The following is a 24,891-nucleotide window of genomic DNA, read 5'->3' on the forward strand; positions in this document are numbered from 1 at the left end:
TACTATTCCTGCACCACCCCTGCCTGCCTGCTGCCACACTCCTTACCATGGTCATGGACTCTAACCCTCTGGACTGTAAGCAAGCCCCCAATTAAATGCTTTCTTTTATACATCATGTTGGTCATGTGTCTCTTCACCACTATATAGCAGTAACTGAAGTACTGTATCTCTTTCTCCCCAGCCTCCACAAGGTGAGCAGCTGTGCCCCATTTTGCACTGTCCTCCACGATGCTCTGGCCCATGAGGCCAAGAACCATAGACTGAAACCATTGAGCCCAAAGAAACCTTTCCTCCCTCATCTTCCCAGGGTTCTGTCACAGCATGGAACTACACATACTCAAAATAGACATATTCCACGGGGGCTGGAGAGATGGCTCAGGGCTTGACAGCACCGGCTGCTTTTCAGTTCCCAGTACCTACCTGGTGGCACAGAACTGTCTGTAACTCCAGTCCCAGGGCTGGAGAGTTGGCTCTGTGGTTAAGAGCATGAACTGTTCTTGCAGAGGACCTGAGTTGGGTTCCCAGCACCCGTGCTGGGTGGCTCACAGCTGCCTGTAACTCCAGCTCCAAGAGATATGACCCCATATGATGACCTCTGTGGGCATTGCACTTCGTGTGCACTTGTGCACACGCACACACACACACACACACACACACGCACACACACACACACACACACACACACACACACATTTTAAAAATAAAGAGGTTGGCAGAGTGAGGTCAGTGGGAAGCCAAGAGCAAGGCGGGTGCAGAGAAGTGAATGCCACTGACTTTGGGGACATCAGTACCAGTAGATGATGCTATGTCGTGTTGTGGTTTGAATGTGGTCAAGCATGTCCCCCAAAAGCTCAGGTGCTGCAAACTTGGTCCTCGTGTGATTCTGGTGCAGCGGTGGTAGAGACAGGAGGAGCTCACTGGCCAGCCAGTCTAGCTGAATTGGTGAACTCCAGGTTCAATGAGAGACCCTGTCTCAAAAAACAAGGTGGGGAAGCTAGATTGGTGGTGAGGGGCACTGGTCGCTCTTCCAGGGGCCCGAGGTTCATGCCCAACACCCACACCCCACACCAGGCAGATTACAACCACCTATGGCTCCAGTTCCATGGGATCCAGTGCCCTCTTCTGGCTTCTGTGGGTACCCACCCAAAGGTGGAGGAGGAAGAGGAGGAGGAGGAGGAGGAGGGAGGGAGGGAGAGAGAAAGAGAGAGAGAGAGAGAGAGAGAGAGAGAGAGAGAGAGAGCCTTGATGTCAACCTATGACCTTCACACACACACAGTGTGTGTGTGGGGGGGGATCTGACACACACCTACACACCCAGAGGAGGGAGGGGATAGTGCAAATCTGGCGTTTTGATCTTGTATACACTCCTTCTGAATGAAGCTGCTCCCTCCTCTGTTGAGAGTCAGGTGATCCAAGGCTTTCTCAGAGCCCCAGTGAAACAACAAAAGGAAACTAGTTCTGTGTCTTTGCCCAGGGGCAGACTCGGCAAGGTCCGGTCTGAGGTGGGGCCTGGGCTTTGAAGGAGTTAAGGTTTTGGTTGCTAGGAACTTGGCTTCCCCGTCAAAGAGACTGGGGTAATCAGTCCCAAGGCTTCCATGTGCTCGGTCTCTGACACCCTGGAGATAATAATCAACATTACTTGATTAGCAGCCTGCTGACTTTGTCCTACTGTATAATGGCTTTCTGCTGACTCCATCCCATTTTCCCCACAAATAGTATATAAGATGCTGTGCTTCTTAATAAACATGCCTGGCATAAGACATGACTTGTGCAAGACCTCCTGAGCCCACCTGATCTATCTGTACCTCTGGTCCCTGGCCCCTCCTCCTCAGGACCCTGTCACTGAAGAGTGACTTGTTGGTCCAGGTCACTTCTCTCCCTCCACTCTACCTGAAACAGCTAAGGTGCCCTCAAGCAGGCCTTGAGGCTCTGCTGTTTGGACCTTCCACCCACCAGAACGGCTACAGAAACCATTTGACTTTCTACGTTGTTCAGACTTGGCTGTTCAGCTATGGCAACGCAGTAGAATGGAGACGTAGGGGCCATGGAGGTGTGACCAAGTCACACCTGCAGTTGTAGCCTGGTATCTCCAGTGAGATTTGGTCTCAGGCCTCTCCAAGCCTGGTGTGCAGGCTGTTTTCATGTTAACTTGACATAAGCTAGAGTTATTTTGGAAGAGGGAACCTGAATTGAGAAAATGCCCCTACCAGATTGGTCTGTGGGCAAGCCTGTGGTACACTTGATTGGAGATTGGTATGGGAGGGCCCAACTTACCATGGGCAGTGCCACCCCTGGGCTGGTGGTCCCGGGTGTTTTAAGAAAGCAGGCCAAGCAAGCTAGAGAGTGCAAGCCAATAAGCAGCACGGCCTCTGCATCAGCTCCTGCCTCCAGGTTCCTGCCCTGCGCGAGTTCCTGTCCTGACTTCAGTGATAGACTGTGATGTGGAAGTGTAAGCCAAACAAACCCATTCCTCCTCAAGTTGCTTCTCCATGGTGTTCTGTCACAGCAATGGAAACCCCCAAGACAGCTGGTAAGGGCATCCCACTTCACAGACAGGCTGAGTGGGCTGCCTGAGTGGTAGGTAGCTAGTTAGGCATTAGCAGGCCTGGAAGGCACTCAGGTTGGGCTTCTCACAGCCGGTGGCCTATACGAGAGAGGACTGGACCCGCAGGACTTGAATTACTAGCCAGAAGAATGGGTTGAAGTCAAGTCTCTGACCCTGTGAGCTGTGACATCCTGAACTGCCTGCTCCCAGAATCCTGGATCTGTGTAAGATGGCTTTATGACATGCATGAGGCCTTCTGACTAAGAGTAAAGATGTCTCATTCCTCCCTCCAGGAAGAGTGCAATCAAAGACCTGATGTGAGTGCTAATGCTGTCAACACGACAGGCACTAGTCACCAGAGGACAAAGCTCTGAGCATGTCTGTGAGGAGGCTCCTATATTGGCCAGTTGGGGTGGGAAGATTCACCATAAATGTAGGTGACACCATCCCATGGGCTGTATTGAATAAAAAGGAGCAAGTGAGCTGAGCACTGCAGCCATCTCCCTCTTCCTGACTGCGGATGCCACGTGACCAGCCACTTCCTGCTCTTGCCATGTCCCCCACTATGATAGAGCGTCCCCTGGAACTGTGAGCCAAAAATGAACAATTCCTTCTTCAGATCACTCTTTTTCTCATCCCAAATCATGGTAGACCATCTTTTCAGAGTCTCTTCCCATGACCTCTACAAAGAAGGGTCTCTATACTGCAAGTGACGCTGTAATGACACTGAGTCTTTTGTGTTCCTGCATGGTTTGTCTTCTCAGACACTGAGTCATTTGAGGGTACCATCGCTTCATCAGTGAACATGTGAAAGGGCCCCGGTGTCTGTTTCTGATGGATGCAGGACAACCCAAGTGAAGCTTCAAGGACGTTTAACCACAAATGGACATTCTGGCTATCAGGAGACACTGCTACCAAGATGTGGCCGATGTTTTCCTCCGTCACTTCCTATCTAACTCCTTGCCTACAGGGCATCAGGGTGGGACCACTTTAGTGGTTTGAATGAAAATGGCCCCTATAGGCTCATAGGGAATGACACTATTAGGAGGTGTGGCCTTGTTGGAGGAAGTGTGTCACTTGGGGGGGGGGCGGGGGGGCTTTGAGGTTTCAGAAGCTCAAGCCAGGCCCAGTGTCACTCTCCATTCCTGCTGCCTGCTGATCCAGTAGAACTCTCGGCTCCTTCTCTAGCACCATTTCTGCCTGCACACCACCATACTTTCCACCATGATGATAATGGACTACACCTCTGAACTGTAAGCCAGCCCCAATTAAATGTTTCCCTTTGTGAGAGTTGCTGTGGTCATAGTGTCTCTTTACAGTCATAGAAACCCTAAGACAGCCAACTTAAACATCACTAGTCTCAGAGACTGGTCATCAGTCAGTCTTAACACTGTCCTATGGTCCAGTTTCTGTCCCACCTCCTGAGGCCCTGTCTGCTATGACTCATACCCACCTGGTGTCAGTCTGGTCGGCTCTACCTGCTGGCCATAGACAAACTGATCCTGGAGGGCAGAGAGTAGACATTTGCACTTGGTTTTTCTGCAAACTGCTGAGGACTGGAGTCAAGGTCAGAGACTCTGGATCCCGTGCCACCTGCCTCCAGACATTGAGGGTCACAGGACATCATTGGCAATGGGCTGAGGATGTAGACCAGTCAGTAGAGCACTTGCCTGACATGCATGAAGTACCTAGAGTGGTGGTGCACACCTTTTATCCGAGCAGTTGGGAGGTAGAGGCAAGGAAATCAGAAGTTTAAAGTCATCTTTGGCTACACAGTGAATTTGAGGTCAGCCTAGGCTTCATGAGATTCTGCATCAAAAAAAAAAAAAATCTAAAACATCTGGCTGTGGTGGTGCAGGCTTTAACCTAATTACCGGCAGACACAGACAGACCTCTGGGAGTTTGAGGCTAGCATAGATAGATAGATGGATGGATGGATGGATGGATGGATGGATGGATGGATGGATGGATAGATAGATAAATAGATAGATAGATAGATAGATAGATAGATAGATAGATAGATAGATAGATAGATTTATATCTAGATTAGATATAGAATATGAATACCAGTGTCAGAGAACTCTAATAGTTCCCAGCTTGCTTTGTGAAATCAGTATTACTGCCACACCAAAGTCAGATAAGAATCTCACAGGGGAAAAAAATCAGGGCTGGAGAGATGGTTCAGAGGTTAAAAGCACTTGTTGCTCTTCCAGGGATCCAGGTTCAATTCCCAGCACCCACATGGCAGCTCACAACCATCTGTGACTCCTATCTCGGGGGACCCAATGCCTTCTGTTGGCCTCTGCAGGTATCAGACATGCATATGGTGCAAAGACTGACATGCAGGGAAAACACCCATACATATAAAATAAAAACAAAGGGGAAAAAATCTCACACTGCTCTCATGAACACATATGAAACTCCCCAGGCAGATGTGAGCACACAGAACTCAGCAGCATGGGAAAAGGTCCATTCATCATGTCAATGGATCCCTGGGATGCAAGGAGGGCTCACATGCAAATCAAAACTGTGATACAGAGACCAACAAGATGGTAAAGGTGACGTCAGAGGACCTGAATTCAATCCCCAGAACTCAGAGTGGAAGGAGAGAATCAACTCTTCAAAGTTTCCTCTGATCTCCACACACAATGATAATAAATAAAAATTAAATTAAAAAAGGGGGGGCTAGAGACACAGCTCAGCAGTTAAGAGCACTTACTGCTCTTGCAGAGGATCTGGGTTCAGTTCCCAGAAACCACATGGTGGCTCACAATCATTTGAAACTTGAATTCCAGAGGATGTGATGCCTTCTTCTGTCCTCTGTAGGTACTGTGTGCACACGGTGCACAAACATACAGGCAGACAAAACACCCACAAATAATAAAAATAATTGTAAAAATTAGAGTTGCAATTAAATTTATAAAAATTATATGATCATCCCAACAGATGCAGAGAAAGGCATTCAGCCTCTTTCATAATAAAAGCAATCAACAGACTTTGGAGGAATGTGCCGTGACATCAGACAGGCTACATGCGACAAACAAGCAGCGTGTAATTAACTCAATGCCAGAGTTCAAATCTTTCTGAGGACAAGGTTACCCAGTCTTGTCACTTGTAGATCACAGCGCTGGAAGTCCCCATCAGGCAATTGAGCAAGAAAAAGAAGTAAAGTCATCAAATGAGAGAAGGGAGAGATGAAGCCATCTTCTCCCAGATGACACGAGCTTATGTATAGGAACTCCATCAACTGTTAGAAGTGAATTTATTAAAATCACAGGCTAGAAGAGTCAGCACAAAGGGCAGGTCTGTGTCTATCCACTCATGGTGGCTAGTTTTCTCCATAACAAAGGTCTTATGATATAACCCAGACTGGCCCCGAGTTTACAATTCTCCTGCCTCAGCATCCCAAGCCCAGGGTTTACAGGTATATTACCACTCTTGGCATGATGGTGAATGACTGTAAATTTGACTGAACTGAGTGGCACCTATTTGAGTGACGCACACTTGGGTGTACTTGGAGAGGTTTCTGGAGCCAAATGACTGATGGGAAGAGCTCCTGAATGTGGGCAGCACCATCCCCTAGGCTGGGGGCCTGGATGCAAAAATATGGAGGGGGGGCTCACTGCATATACATATATTCATTTTCTCCCCATCTCCTCCCCTTCCTTCCTCCCTGGCAGCCATGTTATGAACTGCTCTGCTCCATTACACCTCCCTCACCATGATGGATGGATGCTTCTGAAACCATGAGAGAAAATAGACCTTTCTTCTCTTGTGTTAGTCATTTTGTTACAGTGACAAGAAACTTTAACTAACATTAACAATGATCTACAAAACTAATTAAGAAATCAGCCCCATTTGGAACATCAAAACCAATAAAGTCCTTGGGAGGAAACTCCATTAAGGAGGTGACAGCCGTGCCTGACGAAAACCCAAAACACGAATGAAGAATGAGTCACGGAAATCCATGTGAGTACATCCCTGGGCTGAGGGGCTAAAAGCATTATGTTAAGAGAACCATCCCACCCAAGGCAACCTACAAGTTCAATGGTGATTTCTACCAAAATCCTAATAGCATTTTCTACAGACACAGGGAAAAAAAAATCATTCCTAAGGCTTCTATGGAGCCACAGGAGTCCCAAAAAGCAAAGCAGCTCAGAAAGTAAAAAAGCCATCGCACTGCCAAAAGTCGATCTACTACAGAGCTTGGCAAAGGCTGGGAGTGTAGCTCAGTGGGTAGCAGGCCTGCCTGGTACACACAAGGCCCTGGGTTCCATCCCTGGCACTGAAAAAACTGAGCATGGCAGTGCACACCTGTCATGCCAGCACGCTTGATCAACATTCAAGACCATCCTCATCTATGCAGACGTTTGAGGCTAGCATGAGATACATGAAAGCAAGTCTCAAAAATAAGGCAAAGGAGATAAAACTAGAGAAATCATGACAGTATGGCATAGGAACACCCACAGACCAAGGGACAACAGAGCCCAGAAGACACACCCTCACCCACCAGGCCAGGTACCTTTCCACGGGGCACCAGATCTCACTTGGGGAAAAGTCTTCTTATGTGCTAGTTGTCAATTAGACACAAGCTAGAGACATCTGGAATTTCAACTGAGGAACTACCTCCATCCAATTGGCCTATGGACAAGTCTGGAGGTGCATTTTCTTAATGAATGACAAAGGTCAAGGGCCTAACTCACTGTGGGTGGTGTTTCAGTTCCTGTCTCCAGGTTCCTGCTTGAGTTCCTACCCTGACTTCATGACCATCTGTAAGCTGTAAAGATAAAGTAAACCCTCCCTTCCACAAGTTGCTTTTGGCTGTTGTGCTGGTTTGAATGAAAATGACCCCCCCCATGAGACTATTAGAAGGTGTGGCCTTGTTGAAGGAAGTGTGTCACTGGTGTGAGTTTTGAGGTTTTAAATGCTCGTCAGGCCCAGTGTCACTCTCTCTTCCTGCTGCCTGCTGATCCAGATGTAGAACTCTCAGCTCCTTCTCCAGCACCATGTCTGCCTGCATTCCACCATGCTTCCCACCATGACGATAATGGACTAAACCTCTAAACTTGTAAGCCAGCCCTAAGTAAACGTTTTCCATTATAAGAGTTACTGTGGCCGGGCAGTGGTGGCGCACGCCTTTAATCCCAGCACTCGGGAGGCAGAGCCAGGCGGATCTCTGTGAGTTCGAGGCCAGCCTGGGCTACCAAGTGAGTTCCAGGAAAGGCGCAAAACTACACAGAGAAACCCTGCCTCGAAAAACTGGAAAAAAAAAAAAAAGTTACTGTGGTCATGGTGTCTCTTCACAGCAATAGAAACCGTAAGACAGCATGGTTTGTACTACAGCAACAGAAGACGAAGTAGTCCAGAACTTGGTACCAGGAGTGGGGTACTGTGGACAGATCTGACCATGTTGTTTGGGGACTTATAGACGTGTTTGGAACTCTAAGCTCTAAAAGCCATTGAGTGCTTGTGTTTTGAAAGATAATGGCCCCCAAAGGGAATGGCACTATTAGGAGGTGTGGCCTTGTTGGAGTAGGTGTGGTCTTGTTGGACGAAGTGTGTCACTGCGGAGGCAGGCTCTGAGGTCTCATAGACACCCAACTATGCCCAGTGAGATAGACCACTTCCTGTTGCCTTTGGGTCAAGATTTTTAACTCTCAGCTCCTTCTCCAGCAATACATCTGCTTGCACGCCACCATGACAATTGGACTAAACCTCAAGCCACCCCATTAAATGCTTTCCTTTTTAAAAATTGCCATGGTCATGGCATCTTTTCACAGCAACAGAAAACCTAAGACAGTGCATAAAGCCTGTGAAGTTTTAGGAGGGAAGAAAAAAGTATCAGGGCCATTCATGTAATGTATTTACATTCAGAATCTTGCTGGGCGATGGTGGCGCACATCTTTAATCCCAGCACTTGGGAGGCAGAAGCAGGTGGATCTCTGTTGAGTTCGAGGTCAGCGTGGTCTATAAAGCGGGTTCCAGGACAGGCTCCAAAGCTACACAAAGAAATCCTGACTCGAAAACCCAAAAATCAATAAATTTAGAATGTTTCTGGTCAGCTGGGGCTGAAGAATCAGCTGTGATCAACAGAGACCAGGACCACTGAGGTAAATCTTCTAAGAAGGAAGTCTTCAGGACCAACACACAGAAGCTGTGGTCCAGAGGGGGTCAAGACTGCATCTCAAGCAGGCAGCTGAATCTGGTACTGAATCATGTGGTACTGGTTTCGGTCACATAAAAGTGATAGGATTAAAGTGAACATGGAGAGAATCCAGGAGAGATCACTGGTGATGGTGCAACTTCAGTTGTGGCGGAGACCCCAGCAGGTTTGAGATGTCAGGATGTGGGATGCCCAGCAGGTTTGAGATGCCAGGACTGTGGGATGCCCAGCAGGTTTGGGTGAAGCTGGCCTGAATCTAAACGACCAGCTGGGTGAGCTGTGGATGGTAGAGCCAGGAAGTGGAGCTGCCCAAGCCCTTTGGAGCCCAGATCACGGTAAACTCTAGATGCCAGACACTGAGCTTTTCACACTGCTGGATGCTGGTTTTGCTTTGATTGTAGCTGTGGCCTGGTTCTTCCCTCTTAAAATAAGATGTAGGGTTTTTTTTCTTTCTTATAAACAGGACCCACAGCGGCAACTCTGAACAACTTTTTTTTTTTTTTTTTTTTTGAGACAGGGTTTCTCTGAGTAGTCTTGGCTGTCCTGGAACTCACTCTGTAGACCAGGCTGGCCTCGAACTCACAAAGATCCGCCTGGCTCTGCCTCCCGAGTGCTGGGATCAAAGGCGTGCGCCACCACCGCCCAGCCGATTATGGGACTTCTAAATCTTGGTGGTTGGATGGAGTAGAGAGCGCCAAATGGCCATGTGCAGAAGAACACCAATAGGACCTTGTGGTAAACCATACGCAAATTTAACTTGAAGGATTACAGACTTCAACACTACTGGTTCTGGGCAGAAAACAAGCCACTTCTTTAATAATCCATCAGAGGGAAGGTTCTGGGGGCTGGGGATAAAGTGCTTGCCGTGCAAGCACGAGGACCTGAGTTCGACGCCAGCCCCAGTACAGACCCAGGTGTGGCGATGCAGTATTAGAATCCCAGTGCTGGGGAGGTGGTGACAGGATCCCTGGAGCTCACTGGCAAGTCTCATCAGCGAGAGCCAAGTCCCAGTGAGAGAGCTTTTCTCAAAAACCAAGGTGGCCAGCACCTGAGGAGTGACACCCGACACTGACCTCTGGTCTGCATGCACACACACACAAAAGGTAGAGTGTTTGTTTTGATTTGATTTCTTGTTTCTTTGAGACAGGGTTGCTATCTAGTCCAGGCTGGCCAGGAACTCTACATTCTCCTCCCTTGACCTTTAAAACCCTGGAACCACAACTGTGTTATCATACCCGGCTTAAAATATGGGAACTTCGATCTGCTCCCTGGAGGGTCTCATGAGCAGCTGGGCTGGAGTCCTGCTGCTGGCAAGGGACGGAGGACGTGGACACAGCCTTAGTAACAGTCAGCTTCATTCCCCTCTAATATACCCACTGTGGCCAGCATGTCCTGCAGGAGGGACTGGGGGCTCTTCTCCACATGGTCGCTGCTCTTGGCCAGTTTGCCCTGCAGGCCCTCCAGGTCTAGGGACCTCAGGAGAGCTAGCATGGCCTCAGGCTCCAGGTCCCCAAGGGGCTGGCTCTGCTCACCCTCCCGCCACCTCTGCAGGACAGCCTCCACAGAGGCCAAGTTAGGGCCGTCCCCAGCCTCCTGGGGGCCACTGCAGGGAGCTGTCTTGTCCCTCAAGAAGAGGAGCAAGTCACAGGCCTTTTGGGCCACTGGTCGGTCACAGTCAAGCAAGGCACAAAAGGCAAACTCAAAGAGAGGCAGTCGGCAGAGAGTTTGCAAGACTTCCGGGTGTGGGCTGGGAGAGGCGGCCTCAGGCAGGCCCACCGTGTAGGGACAGTGGAGGCCGGCTTGCCCCATTGCCTGGATGAGGAACACCTGAGCGAGCTCCAAACCCTGCACTCGGACCTCCCAGTCCAGATCCCGGCTCACCGCCTGGAGCACAGTGGCCACAAACCACTCTGTGTCTTGCACCACGTCAGCATGGCCATCCCTCAGCCACTCAGTAAAGACCCGTAGGACAGCCCTCCGAGGGAAGCCCTCTGAGTCCGTAGACAGGATGTGCATGAGGTCCATAAGCAGGCCCTGCAGAGAGTTCCAGAAAAGTCAGCATGATATTGTCAATTGACAGGATCCAGAATCACCTGCGAGACAAAGCCCTGGGAGTGACCATGCTGGAGTTTCTAGATAAGGCTAGAGGAGAGAATGCGCTGGGGTCCCAGACTGAATAAAAAGGAGAGGGCTGGGCATCCACCTCTCTCTGCTTCCTGACTACAGCTGCCATAACTCACCCACCATGATGGACTGCACCCTCAAACTCTAAGCCCCAGTGTACCCACTCTTCCTTAACCTGCTTCCAGCAAGTATTTGATACAGCAACAAGAAAAGCAGCTAGAACAGCTGATGAGCCAGTTAGGACAGGACCCAGGAGACACAAGTCCACGGCCACCTGGGCTTGGGCCATGTGCTGCTCTGGCCCCTTCACACAAGGTGTCGGCATGCACTGCTCTTAAGCTTTGCCCTTGCCTATTAGCCAGACAGGGTCAGTGTCTATGATGGGGTGCCAGGAAGAGCATAGGCACTGTGCCCTGCTGCCCGCAGCTCCTTGGCGGTCCCTCTGGACGGCCCTGCTCTCAGGAACAGTTGCTGCAGATCTGACCAGCTGCTCACCCACTCACTGGGCTGACAACAACAAATGGCTCCTACCTGCTGGGCCTGCCGGTTCTCAGGGCTGGCGGGAGTGGCCTGCAGACCCCGGCTAGAGAGCTGCCCAGCAGCGCCTACCGCACTTGCTCGCACGTAACTCTCGGGGTCTCGGAGGAGCTGGCGGGCAAGCGTGGGCACTTCTGAGGAATGCAGTGTCTCTCTGAAGTCAGCCTGCCCTGGGAATCAAATGCCCCACAGCTGTGACCAAAGGCCACTCAGACAGTTTGGGAGCCCCAGAGCCCACAGGACACATAAACACAACATAGACGCTGCTGTCCCCAGGGTGCTCACCTCCCCAATGTCGGATCAGATGTGTCAGGAACTCCAGGGCCGAGTCCCTCACCTCCCAACACGGGCTGCACAGGCGCTTCTGTAGTATGGGGAATAGCTCTGTACCAGGAAGGAGTGGTCAGTGGCCTCTAGGGTCACACTCTGCCCTCCCCCAGGATTACTTTGCCCAGCCCGTCTCCACCCCAGCTCTTCTGCAAGGAGCCAGGGTTACCTCCAAGGAACAGCAGGGCATCGGGGCTGAGATCAGAGCAGCTGGAGGTCTTGTGTGAGTTCTGCAGCCATCTGAGTGTAGCCTGGAAGGCCTTTTTCAGGACCTAGAATGGGCAGGACAGGCTATAGGGTGGAGTGGCAGGCTACCCACGTGGGTAGGACTCTGTGGCCCCTATTGGAAGCAGTCTTAAGCAGGCCTCCCGGAACCCATTTGCAGTACCGTGGGACTGGACTCTGGGCTCTCGAGGGTCTTCAGGAGGACTGCAAATACCTCCAGCACCAACTCCAGGGGGCCTGAAACAGACAGGGATGGAAACATCAACCCGACTTCTACCTAGAGCCCGGCACCTGGCAGGGAGCATGGATTCCAAGCCTAAAGGAAGCAGAGGGATGTAAGATGCTTGGGTGCAGGGCTACACGAGGGCCTGGTGGGACCACAGAAGGAAGAGAAGAGAAAATGGAATTCGGGGCAAGAGAAAATCCCACTCACTGGTTCCCTGAGACAGTGTCCCCAAGAAGTCGAGGGCTGCTCGCTGGACACGAACACAGCCACCCAGAGTCCCACAGAGACGGCCTCCCACATCGGAGCTGGGGTCCGCCGAGCCATCACAGAGGCGCAATATGGTCACTGCAGCTCCCAGCAGGGGTACCTGGGGCCAGGGGGAGGGGCACTGGGGCTGAAGGAAGGAGTTTGGGTTAGTAGAGGCCTGGGGTCACATGACCCGATGGACAGGGACTAGGGCTGCACCTACCAGCATCTGTAGTTCCTCCAGGTGAGCCAGAGTCTGGCAGAGGAGTCCCACACAGGCCGACTTAGAGGACAAGAGTGTGTCCACAGTCAGCACACTGCCCGCAGTCCCATCCAGCAAGCCTGAGGCCAAAGACAACAGCATCCCTGCAGTGACCGCCATCCACAGCAGGGGCCAGGGCTTGTCAAGGATGGAGGTTCCACCCTCCCTGCATACCTGGAGGCCCAGGGGCCTGAGTGGTGGCTTTCAGGATACAGGCCAGGGGCTGGAGGAGGACTCCAAAAGCCTGGGTCCTCAGTTCCTGGGGACTGGGGACATAGTACATGGTGAGGGTTATACTCTGGCCGCAATCTGAACATCCCCAGCGAATTTATGGTGGCTCAGTACAAACAAGGGTGCATGCTCCCCTGACACAATTCCTCGGCAAGCTATACTCAAGGAAAAGGGAACGGGGAGAAGCCTAACCAGGGCCTGAAGGTTGGCCCTGATGTCCTCAGGAGCAGATGCTGGGTCTCAGGGTCCCCAGAAGGTCTGGTCACACTCCCTGATTAGAGTGACAGGCAATTTCTAGGCTCCTAGAGTAGTGTCCAAGTGTGCTCATGTTGTGGTCAGTGACCCTAGATGTCCTTTTTCACATTTTGTGATGGACCACCCTCGTGATCTGAGCCTGCCCAGACATTTAGCACCTATCCTCCCTGCATCCCATATCAGCAACCCACACCTCTGCACACCCCCTGGAGTACACACGATTCAGCAACCCACACCTCTGCACACCCCCTGGAGTACACACGATTCAGCAACCCACACCTCTGCACACCCCCTGGAGTACACACGATTCAGCAACCCACACCTCTGCACACCCCCTGGAGTACACACGATTCAGCAACCCACACCTCTGCACACCCCCTGGAGTATACACGATTCAGCAACCCACACCTCTGCACACCCCCTGGAGTACACACGATTCAGCAACCCACACCTCTGCACACCCCCTGGAGTATACACGATTCAGCAACCCACACCTCTGCACACCCCCTGGAGTATACACGATTCAGCAACCCACACCTCTGCACACCCCCTGGAGTATACACGATTCAGCAACCCACACCTCTGCACACCCCCTGGAGTATACACGATTCAGCAACCCACACCTCTGCACACCCCCTGGAGTATACACGATTCAGCAACCCACACCTCTGCACACCCCCTGGAGTATACACGATTCAGCAACCCACACCTCTGCACACCCCCTGGAGTATACACGATTCAGCAACCCACACCTCTGCACACCCCCTGGAGTATACACGATTCAGCAACCCACACCTCTGCACACCCCCTGGAGTATACACGATTCAGCAACCCACACCTCTGCACACCCCCTGGAGTATACACGATTCAGCAACCCACACCTCTGCACACCCCCTGGAGTATACACGATTCAGCAACCCACACCTCTGCACACCCCCTGGAGTACACACGATTCAGCAACCCACACCTCTGCACACCCCCTGGAGTATACACAATGGGGCACCAGGAGCCTGGCTCATCCATAGTAGAGGTCAGAGGACAGCTACAGATAACTCAGAAGTTAGCTTTAGCTCTGGGGGTACCACCACAAAACTTTTATCTAAAATAGTTCTGTCTCATGCTCAGCATGGTGGAGCAATGCCTGCAATCCAAGCTGTTTAGGAGGCTGAGGTAGAGATGTGAGGTTCAAGGCCAGTTTGACACACAGAGTGTGTTCAAGGACAGCCTGGGAAATTCAGTGAAAACTGTCTCAAAATAAGAAGAAAAAGAGGGCTGGGGTGTGGCTCAGTGGTGGAGCACCTGCCTAGAATCCTCCAGTGAGGGGCTGGGGTGTGGCTCAGTGGTGGAGCACCTGCCTAGAATCCCCCAGTGAGGGCCTGGGGTGTGGCTCAGTGGTAGAGCACCTGCCTAGAATCCTCCAGTGAGGGGCTGGGGTGTGGCTCAGTGGTGGAGCACCTGCCTAGAATCCTCCAGTGAGAGGCTGGGGTGTTGCTCAGTGGTAGAGTACTTGAATAGCATGTATGAAGTACTGAGTTCCATAACAAGTACTGAGGAAGGGAAAGAGAGAAAGAGGAGGAAAAGAGAGGAGGGACGGAGGGAGGGACAGAATGAGCTGACCACTGCTTTAATACCTGTCCATCCCACCTGGCTACTCTCCCTCCTGGCCCAATCTCACATCTGGCTTCCCAGTTTCCAACGTTCCCCAACCATTTGTGTAACACTCTTAGCACCCCCAATCATACCAATGCTGAAGTTTCAGGGTCCCCAGGGCTAGAGGCCCAGCTTGTGTGGGGCTCAGGCGGCTCAGGGTCTGGGCCAGCATCTCCCACAGACCACAGGCTGCAAAACTCAACACAGGAGACCTGCAGAAAGAAAAGCACTCCTCCATCAGTACCTAATTAGACAGCTGTAAATGTGCCCAGTCCTGAAGACCATCCCCTGAGGTGACAGTGCCAGGGTCCTCCCCATGAAGCATTAGCTGCTCTGAGACGTCACAGGCAACTGCCACTCACCCTCAGCCCCTGCAGCCACCTGACCTGCCTACGCTGAGGAGGAGGTCCATGAGTGAGTGCACAGCTGGAATGGGGTCTCTCTCAAACAGGCAGGCCACCGGGGGACTCAGCCGTCCCCAGAGGACCCCTGTCCAGGGGCTATGGCAGCGCCCGAAGGTGGTGGTCAGTACATTCAAGGCCTGTGTGACCTGCGGGGTGGCTTTGGAATGCAAGGACTCTTCCACATGGTTCACAATCTTCTGGGCACAGACAGGCCAGGCAGCAGCTTCTGAGATGGGGGACCCTGAATCCCCACCTTGCATGGCCAGAGCCAGGATGTGTACTAGAAGCTGGCTGGCTGCAGAGGCCACAAACAGGCTGGGGTCTCCCTGCAAGGAGAAGATGGTGTCCACAGCACCTGGAGTGGGCAGCGAAAGGTCAGCCTGAATGAGGAAGCATGCAGAGAGCACCTTCTATCTGTCACACCCTTCCAGGCCTCAGGGAAAGCACCCAGACTCCCCTCTGCTCACAAGCAAACCCAACACGAGCCTCCAGCATGCTGGCTTCAAGGCCAATGCAGCTTCTAGCCAGTTCTAATTTGTTTCAAGGACAAACTCGTGACTGCTTGACAATACACTAGCTCGGGAGCCACCCAGATACTAGGAGTCAAAGACGACACTGTCCCTATGGTTACTGTGTGCTTATCCTGACAACTCTAGACCACCACCACCGCTTCCCCAGCTGAGAAGACTGGACTCAGAGAGGTTCAGGGGCTCCTCGGAGATCCCACACCACAGGCACTCAAAGCTAGAGTGCCCTGTAGGAACTGGGACAGGGCGTGGGCTACACTCACCACTGTCAGTCAAGAAGTGCAGGGCGCTGGGGTGCTGTGCCAGGGAGCACAAGCCCTGGATCCAGCCACTGCGCACGCTGGGCACGCTCCAGGCTGCCCAGCTGAGGGCACCTGTCTCCCCAAAGAGCCCCAGCAACAACTCCCCCTGCTAAGAAGTAAAGAAAGCATCAGGGATGCAGAGAGAGAAGGGTTTGCTTGTTTGTCAGGACTGGGGGAGTCAGGCTTGGTGGTGGTGCACACCTTTAATCCCAGAACTCAGAGGCAGAAGCAGGTGGAGCTCTGTGAATCTGAGCTCAGCCAGGGACACGTGGTGAGACCTTATCTCAAAACTGAAAACAAGGGGCTGGAGAGATGAGGCTTGGCTCCCAGCGCCCCCACAGTGGCTCACAACTATATAAATCTCAGTTCCAGGGGAATCTGATGCCCTCTTCTGGCCTCCACAGGAACTGCATACATGTGGTCCACAGACGTATACGTAGGCAAAGACACAAAATAAAAATGAACACCAGGTGTGGTGGCACACACCTTTAATCACAGCACTTGGGAGGAAGTGGCAGGGGGATCTCTTGGACAGCAAGCTCTAGGACAGCCAAGACTACATAGAGAGAAACTGTCTCAAAAAGCAAACACAAAACAATGAATAAAGTCTTGAGGGAAAACCCCCTCAAACAACAAAACGGAAAATGCACAGGACTGGTGGAGGTACCAAGGGTGCCTCACAGCTGTCCCAGGCCCCAGCACCATTCGCTCTGCCCTCGTGAGAGAGGGGAGAGGTCAGGGGAAGAATGAGGAGACTTCTTTTCCTCCTCCTTTCTCTGTAAGATTTTTCTATTTTTCAATTTTTTAATTATGTGTGTATGTCTGAGTGTAGGTATGTACATGAACGCTGGTGCCTGTGGAAACCAGAAGAGGGCATCCGATCCCCTGGAGCTGGATTTCCCTGGGCACGTGGACTCACTCCATGTGGACCACTCTGTTCTTTGTCCCATGCAACCCACCACTGCGCTACAGGCAAAGCACCGGGGTAGCCTCCGGCCCTCACATGCCCCATCAGAAAGAGGAGCTCCGCATGTGCCAAGGATCACAGAGCCAGCCTCATCCCTGGCGAGTGTTTCCAAGTAGGAACAGTGAGAGGTGACAGTGGGGTTGAACTCCTGACACACTGGCCGGACACAGGAGCAGGGCCAGCCACTGAGACCCAGGTACTGAGAGGGCTCCTGATCCAGAGGAAAAGGATGACCGCCCCTAAGGGGACAAGCACATGGGAGACAAGGGCTCACCTGAAGGTACTGGAAACAGTCCTCCTGGGCTGCAAAGATCCCAACAAGGCGTAGAGCAAAAGAGAGGACCCTGGGGCTCACATCCTGTGGCTTGAGCACATGGGACAGTAGCTCCATTAGGCAGGGGTGGTCCTGTAGCAGTTGGAGGCTGGACTCTGGGGAGACAGGACATCTCAAGAGGGCAGTGACCAAGGAGAGCCTCTCTAGAAGTGGCCCTATCCATCAGGATCAAGTAGTCCAAGGGGGGAGGGTTTTTGCAACAAATAGCAACTAACCTGAATTCACTAAGGAGGAGACCTCGGAGAGTCAATGATTCAGCAGTAGGTAAAAGATACAGACAAGAACCATACAGACAACAAGTCAAGAGCTAGGGCTGTAACTCCACATAGAGCACCTGCCTACAATCCCTCAGTGAGGGGCTGGGGTGTGACTCAGTGGTAGAGCACCTGCCTAGAATCCCTCAGTGAGGGGCTGGGGTGTGACTCAGTGGTAGAGCACCTGCCTAGAATCCCTCAGTGAGGGGCTGGGGTGTGACTCAGTGGTAGAGCACCTGCCTAGAATCCCCCAGTGAGGGGCTGGGGTGTGACTCAGTGGTAGAGCACCTACCTAGAATCCTCCAGTGAGAGGCTGGGGGTGTGACTCAGTGGTAGAGTACCTGCCTAGAATCCCCCAGTGAGGGGCTGGGGTGTGGCTCAGTGGTAGAGCACCTGCCTAGAATCCCCCAGTGAGGGGCTGGGGTGTGGCTCAGTGGTAGAGCACCTGCCTAGAATCCCCCAGTGAGGGGCTGGGGTGTGGCTCAGTGGTAGAGCACCTACCCAGAATCCTCCAGTGAGAGGCTGGGGGTGTGACTCAGTGGTAGCACACCTGCCTAGAATCCCCCAGTGAGGGGCTGGGGTGTGGCTCAGTGGTAGAGCACCTGCCTAGAATCCCCCAGTGAGGGGCTGGGGTGTGGCTCAGCAATAAAATTTTTGTCTATCTCTAGTACCATTGAAAGAAAGAATGGAAGAATGAAAGAATGAATGAATGAATGGAAGGAAGGAAGGAAAAGAAAGAGTGACAGAGAGAAAGAGAGAAAGAAATGAAATAAATAAGGAGCCATTAAAGAAAAGACAACAGTGCAAAAAAATGTTGAACTTACAATCTCAGGGCAAGACTTTTACACACCTCACCTCTGAGAAACAATTTCATGGACAGACTGTCAAGAACACTGCAGACGTGAATGGTGAAAGCCAACCTAGTGATCTAATGAACAGGTGTGAAAACATTCATCCCAACATATGGAACATTTTTTTTTAAATACTTGCAGGTCAGACGTGGTGACACACATCTTTAAACATGGCACTCGGGAGGCAGAGGTGGGCAGACCTCTGAGTCAAAGACAGCTTGGTCTACAAGCCAGCCTGGGCTACACAGCTGAACCCTACCTCCAAAGAAACAACAACAAACCAAACTTGTGAAAGGGGCTGGGGAGATGGTTCCATAGACAAGACAGGCATGGAAAGCATGAGGAGCCGAGTTCGAATTCCCAGCACTCACATAAAAGGCCAGGCATGTCTCTGCATGCTTCTAATTCTAGAGTTGGGGGAGGGGTGGAGACAGGCAGATCCCAAGAACTTCCTGACCAGCCAGCCTAGTTTCCTGTAACTTCGGTTCAGTAACAGATCTTTTCTCAAGGCAATAGGTGGAGAGTGATCGTAGAAGATGCCTAATATTCTGCTCTGACCTTCGTATATAGATGCCTGGGTGCACACACACACACACACACAATCCTGTAAAATTACTTGTAAAAACTTGACTAAAAACTAGGCTTTGAGGGCTGGGGAATGGTTCAGTAGGTAAAGCTTTCTGTGCAGGACCAGAGTTCCGATTCCCAGAGCCAATATAAATGCTGGGCAGACAGCACCCCAGAGACACAGACAGGAGATCCTCAGCTGTCCTGTTTGAACAGCCAACCTGGAAAGCTCTGGGTTCAAGTGAAAGAGACCCTGCCTCAATATGTAAGGTGTAAGGTGATTGACAAGACAATGTCAACCTCCGGCCTCCACACTCATGAGCAAACAGGTGTACATATACATATACATATATACATACATACACACACACACACACACACACACACACACACACATCAGGCGTAGTGGCACACGTCTTTAATCTCAGCACTTCAGAGGCAGAGACAGGCAGATCTCTGTGAGTTCGAGGCCAGCCTGGCCTACAGAGTGAGTTCTAGGACAGCCAGGGCTGTTATACAGAGAAACCTTGACTCAAAAACAAAACAAACAAACAAAAAACCTAAATTACAAAAGTATCATACAGTAAAGCTTGTAGGATTCAACTAACATGTTACTTTTACAAGGAAATGTCATTTTAAATCCTATAACTTAGAGACAAAACACAAAAGAAAAGATAAAGGCTGGGGAGGTAGCTCAGTTGGTAAAGCGCTTCTCTGCCATGCAGGAAGCTCTGGCTCCATTCTCAGCATCCAATAAAAACAGGGAGTGATGGTTCACACTATGATCCCACTTAGACATGGATAGGAGGACCAGAGGTTCAAGGTCACCCTTCAGGACAACCTAGGTACATTAGATCATGTCTCACAAGAAAAGAAAAACAAAAAAACAAAAAAAAAAACAGCAAACCAAGAAGAAATGAAGGTAGGTATGAATGACAAGACAAGGCTCAGAAGACAATGATCAACCATGAGAGGAAAAACTTAGTTGCCAGGGTACTCACGCTCAAGGAAAAGCCAGTACAACACTATTTATAATAACAAAAAATTGAAAACACAAACAATGCAGGTGATTAAAAAAATTAAGGTCCACCCACACAGCAAAAATGTAACTCAGGCTGGCCTTGAACTCACTATGTAGCGCTGGCTGGCCTCAAAGCTGAGAGGTCCACTTGCCTTGACTTCTGGATGACATGTCCCACCACATCCACCCAGAGATCTAAGTTCTTCAAGATAAGCAAAATACAACAAAGATAACTTAAACAATGTAGGTGTGCTCTCTGCAAACACCTAGTGTGAACTGAACAGCGGGAAGCCTGAACTGTGATGGACTCGATGGGACTTTCAACTTGTGACTCCACAGCTCACTGCCCTGGTGCCGCATCTTGACTCTCTCTGATCATCCAGAGAACCTCAAGGAGGTGAAGTTCCACATGCCATGTCCTTACCTGTCTCTGTCACTGTTTTAAACCAATCCAACAGTTTCTCCAAGCAGGTGTCATCTGCCACCAGCTGCCTGGGGTCTGCCAGAACAGCACAGACTGCCGGGAGGAGCCTGGAGCATTCTGGGTCCATGATCAGGACAGTGGTTCCTACAGAGGAAGCAATGGATCAGCCATGATCATATCTGGCTTCAGACACCAGCTACCCTAGTCAAAGGCAGCCTTCAATGACAGGGGAGGGGCCCGGAAAACTTCATGTGGACCAGAACTCTGAGCCCACAAAGATGCTAAGCTCAGTCTAGGGGAAACTGGGCAATCAAGAGGGTTGAGTCCTGGCAACTGCACCGTCAGTGAGTGAGGAAAGGTTAATCAGAGCCACAAGGCCTTTGGTTTGGTGGCGTGGGGTGGAGGTGCAATTGCCTACTGACCTAGCTGGGAGTAGCACAGAGTCAAGGGATCAGCCAAGTGTGCAGGGGACTGTCCATGCAGGCATCTGATCCCAGAGTCTGTTCCCAACGGTCAAGGGAAACCTGCATGAGACCCAGGAGTGCAGAAGGTGTGTGTCACAGCCCAGGTCGGTAGAGGCTGCAAACGACAACCCTCCGGCCTGCATCGCACAGAAATAGGTATCTGTCGGCCCAGCAGGGTCCGTCTCAACCCCGACATTGGTCGTCCGTACCTCCTAAATCCGGATAAGAGGTGCGCTCTCTGCGATTTCGAGTTAACTAGGGTTCGAACCCCACCCCCGCGTCCCTCAGCTACGGAACTAGGTCCGAGAGTACAGAATGCACTACCAGGCCCCAAGTGCCCGGCCGGAACTCGAAGTCCGCCTTACCCGGGCTCTCGACTCCTGGTCTGCGTGCCACTCACCCGCTGAGGTTCCGGGATCTGCTGCAGGCCCCGCCCACGCCTCCGCAAATTCCGCTCCACGCCAGCCCAGGCCCCGCCCTCCCCACGTTCGGCCCCCCCCTCAGAGTTCGTTCCACGCAGCCTCAGGCTCCGCCCCAGACCATTACAGGCCCCGCCCCACCGCGGGAGTTGGCTCCACCCCGCCCCCTTCGAGTCCCACCCCGCCTGATTTCGCAGCCGAGGCCCCGCCCCCAACGCAAGTTCCTTTCACGTGGTTACAGGCTCCGCCCCTCAGAGCTGCGGATCCGCCCTTCTCTGCTGGAGTCTACGACTCTACCAGGCCCCGCCTTAAGGCAGTACCGCGTGACAGACACGGGCGCGAAAGAGCTGGGAGGGTGCGCTTGGAGACCGGTGACGACCCTGACCGCCACTCCGGTCACCTCTAAGGCTCAAAACCCTGAAAGTGTTCTCCAGCTGGGTGTAGCTTGGGGTTTTCACACACACTCGGAACTATCACCCTCCCGACACGCTAAGTGGCTCGTGCCGGAGCGTCTCCAAGGCGGGTTCGGTGTGGGCGTGGCTATTCAGTGGAAGGCGGGGCCTCCCTGGCCTCAGGCCACGTGTCTAGGCATTTATGGTCCCTGGCTTTTGCCAGCTCCTGTAACCCTCGTTCCTTGCTGCAGTGACCAGCAGGGGCAGGCAGTTTATGCACAGGACCTCCCGTGCTGAATCCTTTGGCTCCTACAGCGGCTAGCGCTAAACTCCGGGGACTAGAGTCCAGTCACCAAAGCCTGCGGTTCTGAGGCTCTCCACGGCTTCACCCACTCTGCTAATGATAGATTAAAAAGTAGACAAGCGGGGCCTAGAGAGATGGTTCAGTAGTTAAAGAGTACCTCCTATTCTAACAGAGGACCAGAGTTCGTTCCCCAGCCCTGAGGTCACCCACCCAAGGTTGGCATACACTCACACGAACACATAAATAAAAGTATTTCTCAAGGCAGGGCGTGGAAGCTTCTGCCTTTAAGCTCAGGACAGATGTACCCATGTAAGTTTGGGGTTAGTCAGGCTGTCTCAAAACTTTTTTTTTAAGAGAAAAATTCTTTTTCAAGTAGGTAAGGAAAAACCACTCAGGAGAAGCCTTTTCTTGAGCTTTAATGTTGCAATATCACCCAGCTGCAGAGAGCCGTTTACCCAGAAACTGAATGCGGGCTGGGGAATAGTTAGGCTACTGAGTGTGTCAGTCGCCGGACCGATGGGGTGTAGGGGGTAAGAAGAAAAAGCCAGGCATGGTGGTATACACTTGTAATCCCAGCACTGAGGCGGCAGAGACAGGAGGATCTCCAGGAAAATGTGATACTGTGTTTGGACCTATCAGGGGCCTGCTGGGCCACCAGCGAAATGCTCCCCAACTGGCCTGGGTGGGGAAAGCCTCAGGGTCCTCCGGGAGGTTCGGAGGCTTGTGATGGCAAACTGTAGTCAGCTGAGGGTATAAAGCGGGTGGTGCAGGCAGATGGGTAGTCCTGGTGTGGAATGTTCTTCCCGCAAGGTGCCAGCCCTAGGTCTAACAATTAGGGAGTCACTTGGGCTCCCAACATCTCGGATTATTTAGAGGAAAAAGAAACGTTTGAATAGGTGCCTATCACTAACAATGGTGCCTTACGCTCTGTCTCCTGTGTCTACTCAGCATGGCGACCCTCGGAACCCCTGCCCACTGGACTGCACCGTTGGAGCCACTGTCTGCTGAAACCCATCTCGGGCTCCTGAAGTTGCAGCTGAGCGCGTAGCTCTGACGTAGAGAGGCGGCCTTGCATGCAGGAGGGTTCAATTCATGCACCACGAGAAACCGAAAACCCACAGGGGATAAAATTTCGTTGCGCAGTGCAACTCCGGAAGAGTCCATGGTCGGCCCCCACGCCCGCGCTCACTCTGCGCGCGCACACGGTTCGCCAAGCTCCACAGGGAGGTCCACATCCGGGGCTCTGTGGCCGCCGCACGGTTGCCATGGCAGCAGGGCGGCTGGCAGACCGCCCACGCTGAGGGCCGATCTCGCAGAGCCCAGGAGGCCGCGCAGCGCCGCCACTATGAGTCTGGACACCGCGGAGCTGGCTTCCGAGACGGTAAGGAGGCCCGGGGCAGAGGGAGGACAGGCGCATGGTGGCAGCCAGCTCCCGCAGGCCGATTGTTACCGCACAAGAGCCAGCCCCGGGCGTAGGCCGCCACCGTGCCCGCGCCCCAGCAGCCTCTAGCTCCGACCCGCGCTCGCGGAAGCCACTGCTTTCAGAAAGTCCCCAGGACTGCGCCCTCCTGCGCGCGCTGCGGGTCTGAGGCCGCGGCCGGCTGGTGACGAGTTCACCTTGTAAGTGTTGCTGAAGGCTGCACTCCAGTGATTCCTCAGAGCCATCCCACGCAAAGGAGAAGGCCTCCACCCCCATGGCCAACCCTGCACGGGTCAGAGGCATCTCTAGAAGAGGCGTGCCACACCCTTGGTCTCCCGGTGCAGGGTGGACCCGCTGGCCCTCTGTGCGTGCCGGTACCAAGTGAACTTTGTGCATTCCATGTGGGGGCTATAGGATAGGGCCATGGGCTGATGTCCCCAACCTCAAAGACAAGTAGGAAGAATTTGGTACAGGCCAGCAGGGACAATAAATGCAAAAGGCTTCGAGGCGGGAAAGTGCCATGTCCAAGGGACAGAAAGCAAGCCCTCTGGGATAATACTGAGAAGGGGACTGAAGGGAGTAGGCAGGACTCTGGCTCTGGGCAGAATGACTTATCAAGGGTCCAAGGGCCCGTGGAAGGTTCCACACAGACTGAGGGACAGTGCTTCTGGTGAGCCGAGAGCAATTGGAATTTCCTACTAGTTCCTGCAGAGGAGACTTCCCAAGTCCTACCTAGTTTGGGAAGTCGGTCACTCTTTCCTGTGTGTGTGCTGCTGGAGACTGAACCCCTCAAGCCAGGCCAGAGTGCTACTAATGAGCCTCCCCCACACGGTCACTGGGGGATTGTAGGCTGAGTCAGATCCCTAGCCCAGGCAAGTACTCTACAACTGAGCCATGCCCTCAGCCCCTCACTGGGCTCTCCCCCTTGAAGAAGTTAAAAACCTTCTTGTGTTGTAATTACAAAGATAACGCATTATTCTTTTAGGACCTTTGGGAAGTTATCCATAACCTGGCGATCTACAAAAAGCCAACTAACATTTGTTGTATTTTTCATTTGCATTGTTCCCCCATAGGTTAGAACATCGTATTTCTCTTGTTCTATAACTTTTACCATTAACATTGTTGACTAGCACTTTCCATATTTAAAAAAAAAATGATCTGACTTTGTATGCAGCCCAGGCTGGCCTCAAATTTAGCATCCTCCTTCCTCAGCTTCCCAGATCCTGATTTGTACCACCAGGAGGTGCTTTCCTAAATGTAACCAAGGACTGGGAAGAAGGCTCCAGGGATAAGATGCTTGCCTGCACTGGGACGGAGTTCAGATCTCCAGAACCCACGTGGGTGCAGCTGCTGCCAGTAATCCCAATGCTCAGGAACTGGAGACGGGATCCCCTGGGCAAGCTGGCTAGCTAGACCAGCCACAGTTGACAAGCTCAGAGTTCAGCAAGAG

The 24,891-nt window shown here is 52.1% G+C and overlaps 2 protein-coding genes across 2 annotated transcripts in view; one reads left to right on the plus strand and one right to left on the minus strand.

Annotated features, from left to right (window-relative positions):
* Positions 1 to 9,495: 9,495 nt before the first annotated feature.
* Brat1 (BRCA1 associated ATM activator 1) lies at positions 9,496 to 20,583 on the minus strand. The gene is made up of 13 exons (XM_059249398.1): positions 20,443 to 20,583; positions 17,266 to 17,420; positions 15,986 to 16,133; positions 15,178 to 15,550; positions 14,884 to 15,003; positions 12,830 to 12,921; positions 12,617 to 12,735; positions 12,355 to 12,541; positions 12,085 to 12,158; positions 11,866 to 11,968; positions 11,655 to 11,753; positions 11,364 to 11,539; positions 9,496 to 10,742 (listed from the first exon to the last, which is right to left on the minus strand). Exons 1-13 carry the CDS (start codon positions 20,567 to 20,569, stop codon positions 10,047 to 10,049), a joined length of 2,469 nt encoding a protein of 822 aa, XP_059105381.1. The 5' UTR covers positions 20,570 to 20,583; the 3' UTR covers positions 9,496 to 10,046.
* Positions 20,584 to 21,564: 981 nt separating this feature from the next.
* The window catches only part of Iqce (IQ motif containing E), a 43,499-nt gene continuing 40,172 nt past the window's right edge, over positions 21,565 to 24,891 (plus strand). Inside the window, exons 1-2 of the mRNA XM_059249815.1 lie at positions 21,565 to 21,696; positions 22,970 to 23,402. Of these exons, the coding sequence (XP_059105798.1) occupies positions 23,184 to 23,402 (219 nt within the window). The 5' untranslated portion in view covers positions 21,565 to 21,696; positions 22,970 to 23,183. The remainder of the gene's footprint in view (positions 21,697 to 22,969; positions 23,403 to 24,891) is intronic.

This window comes from Peromyscus eremicus, chromosome 23, assembly GCF_949786415.1.
Source record: "Peromyscus eremicus chromosome 23, PerEre_H2_v1, whole genome shotgun sequence".
Classification (NCBI taxonomy): domain Eukaryota; kingdom Metazoa; phylum Chordata; class Mammalia; order Rodentia; family Cricetidae; genus Peromyscus; species Peromyscus eremicus.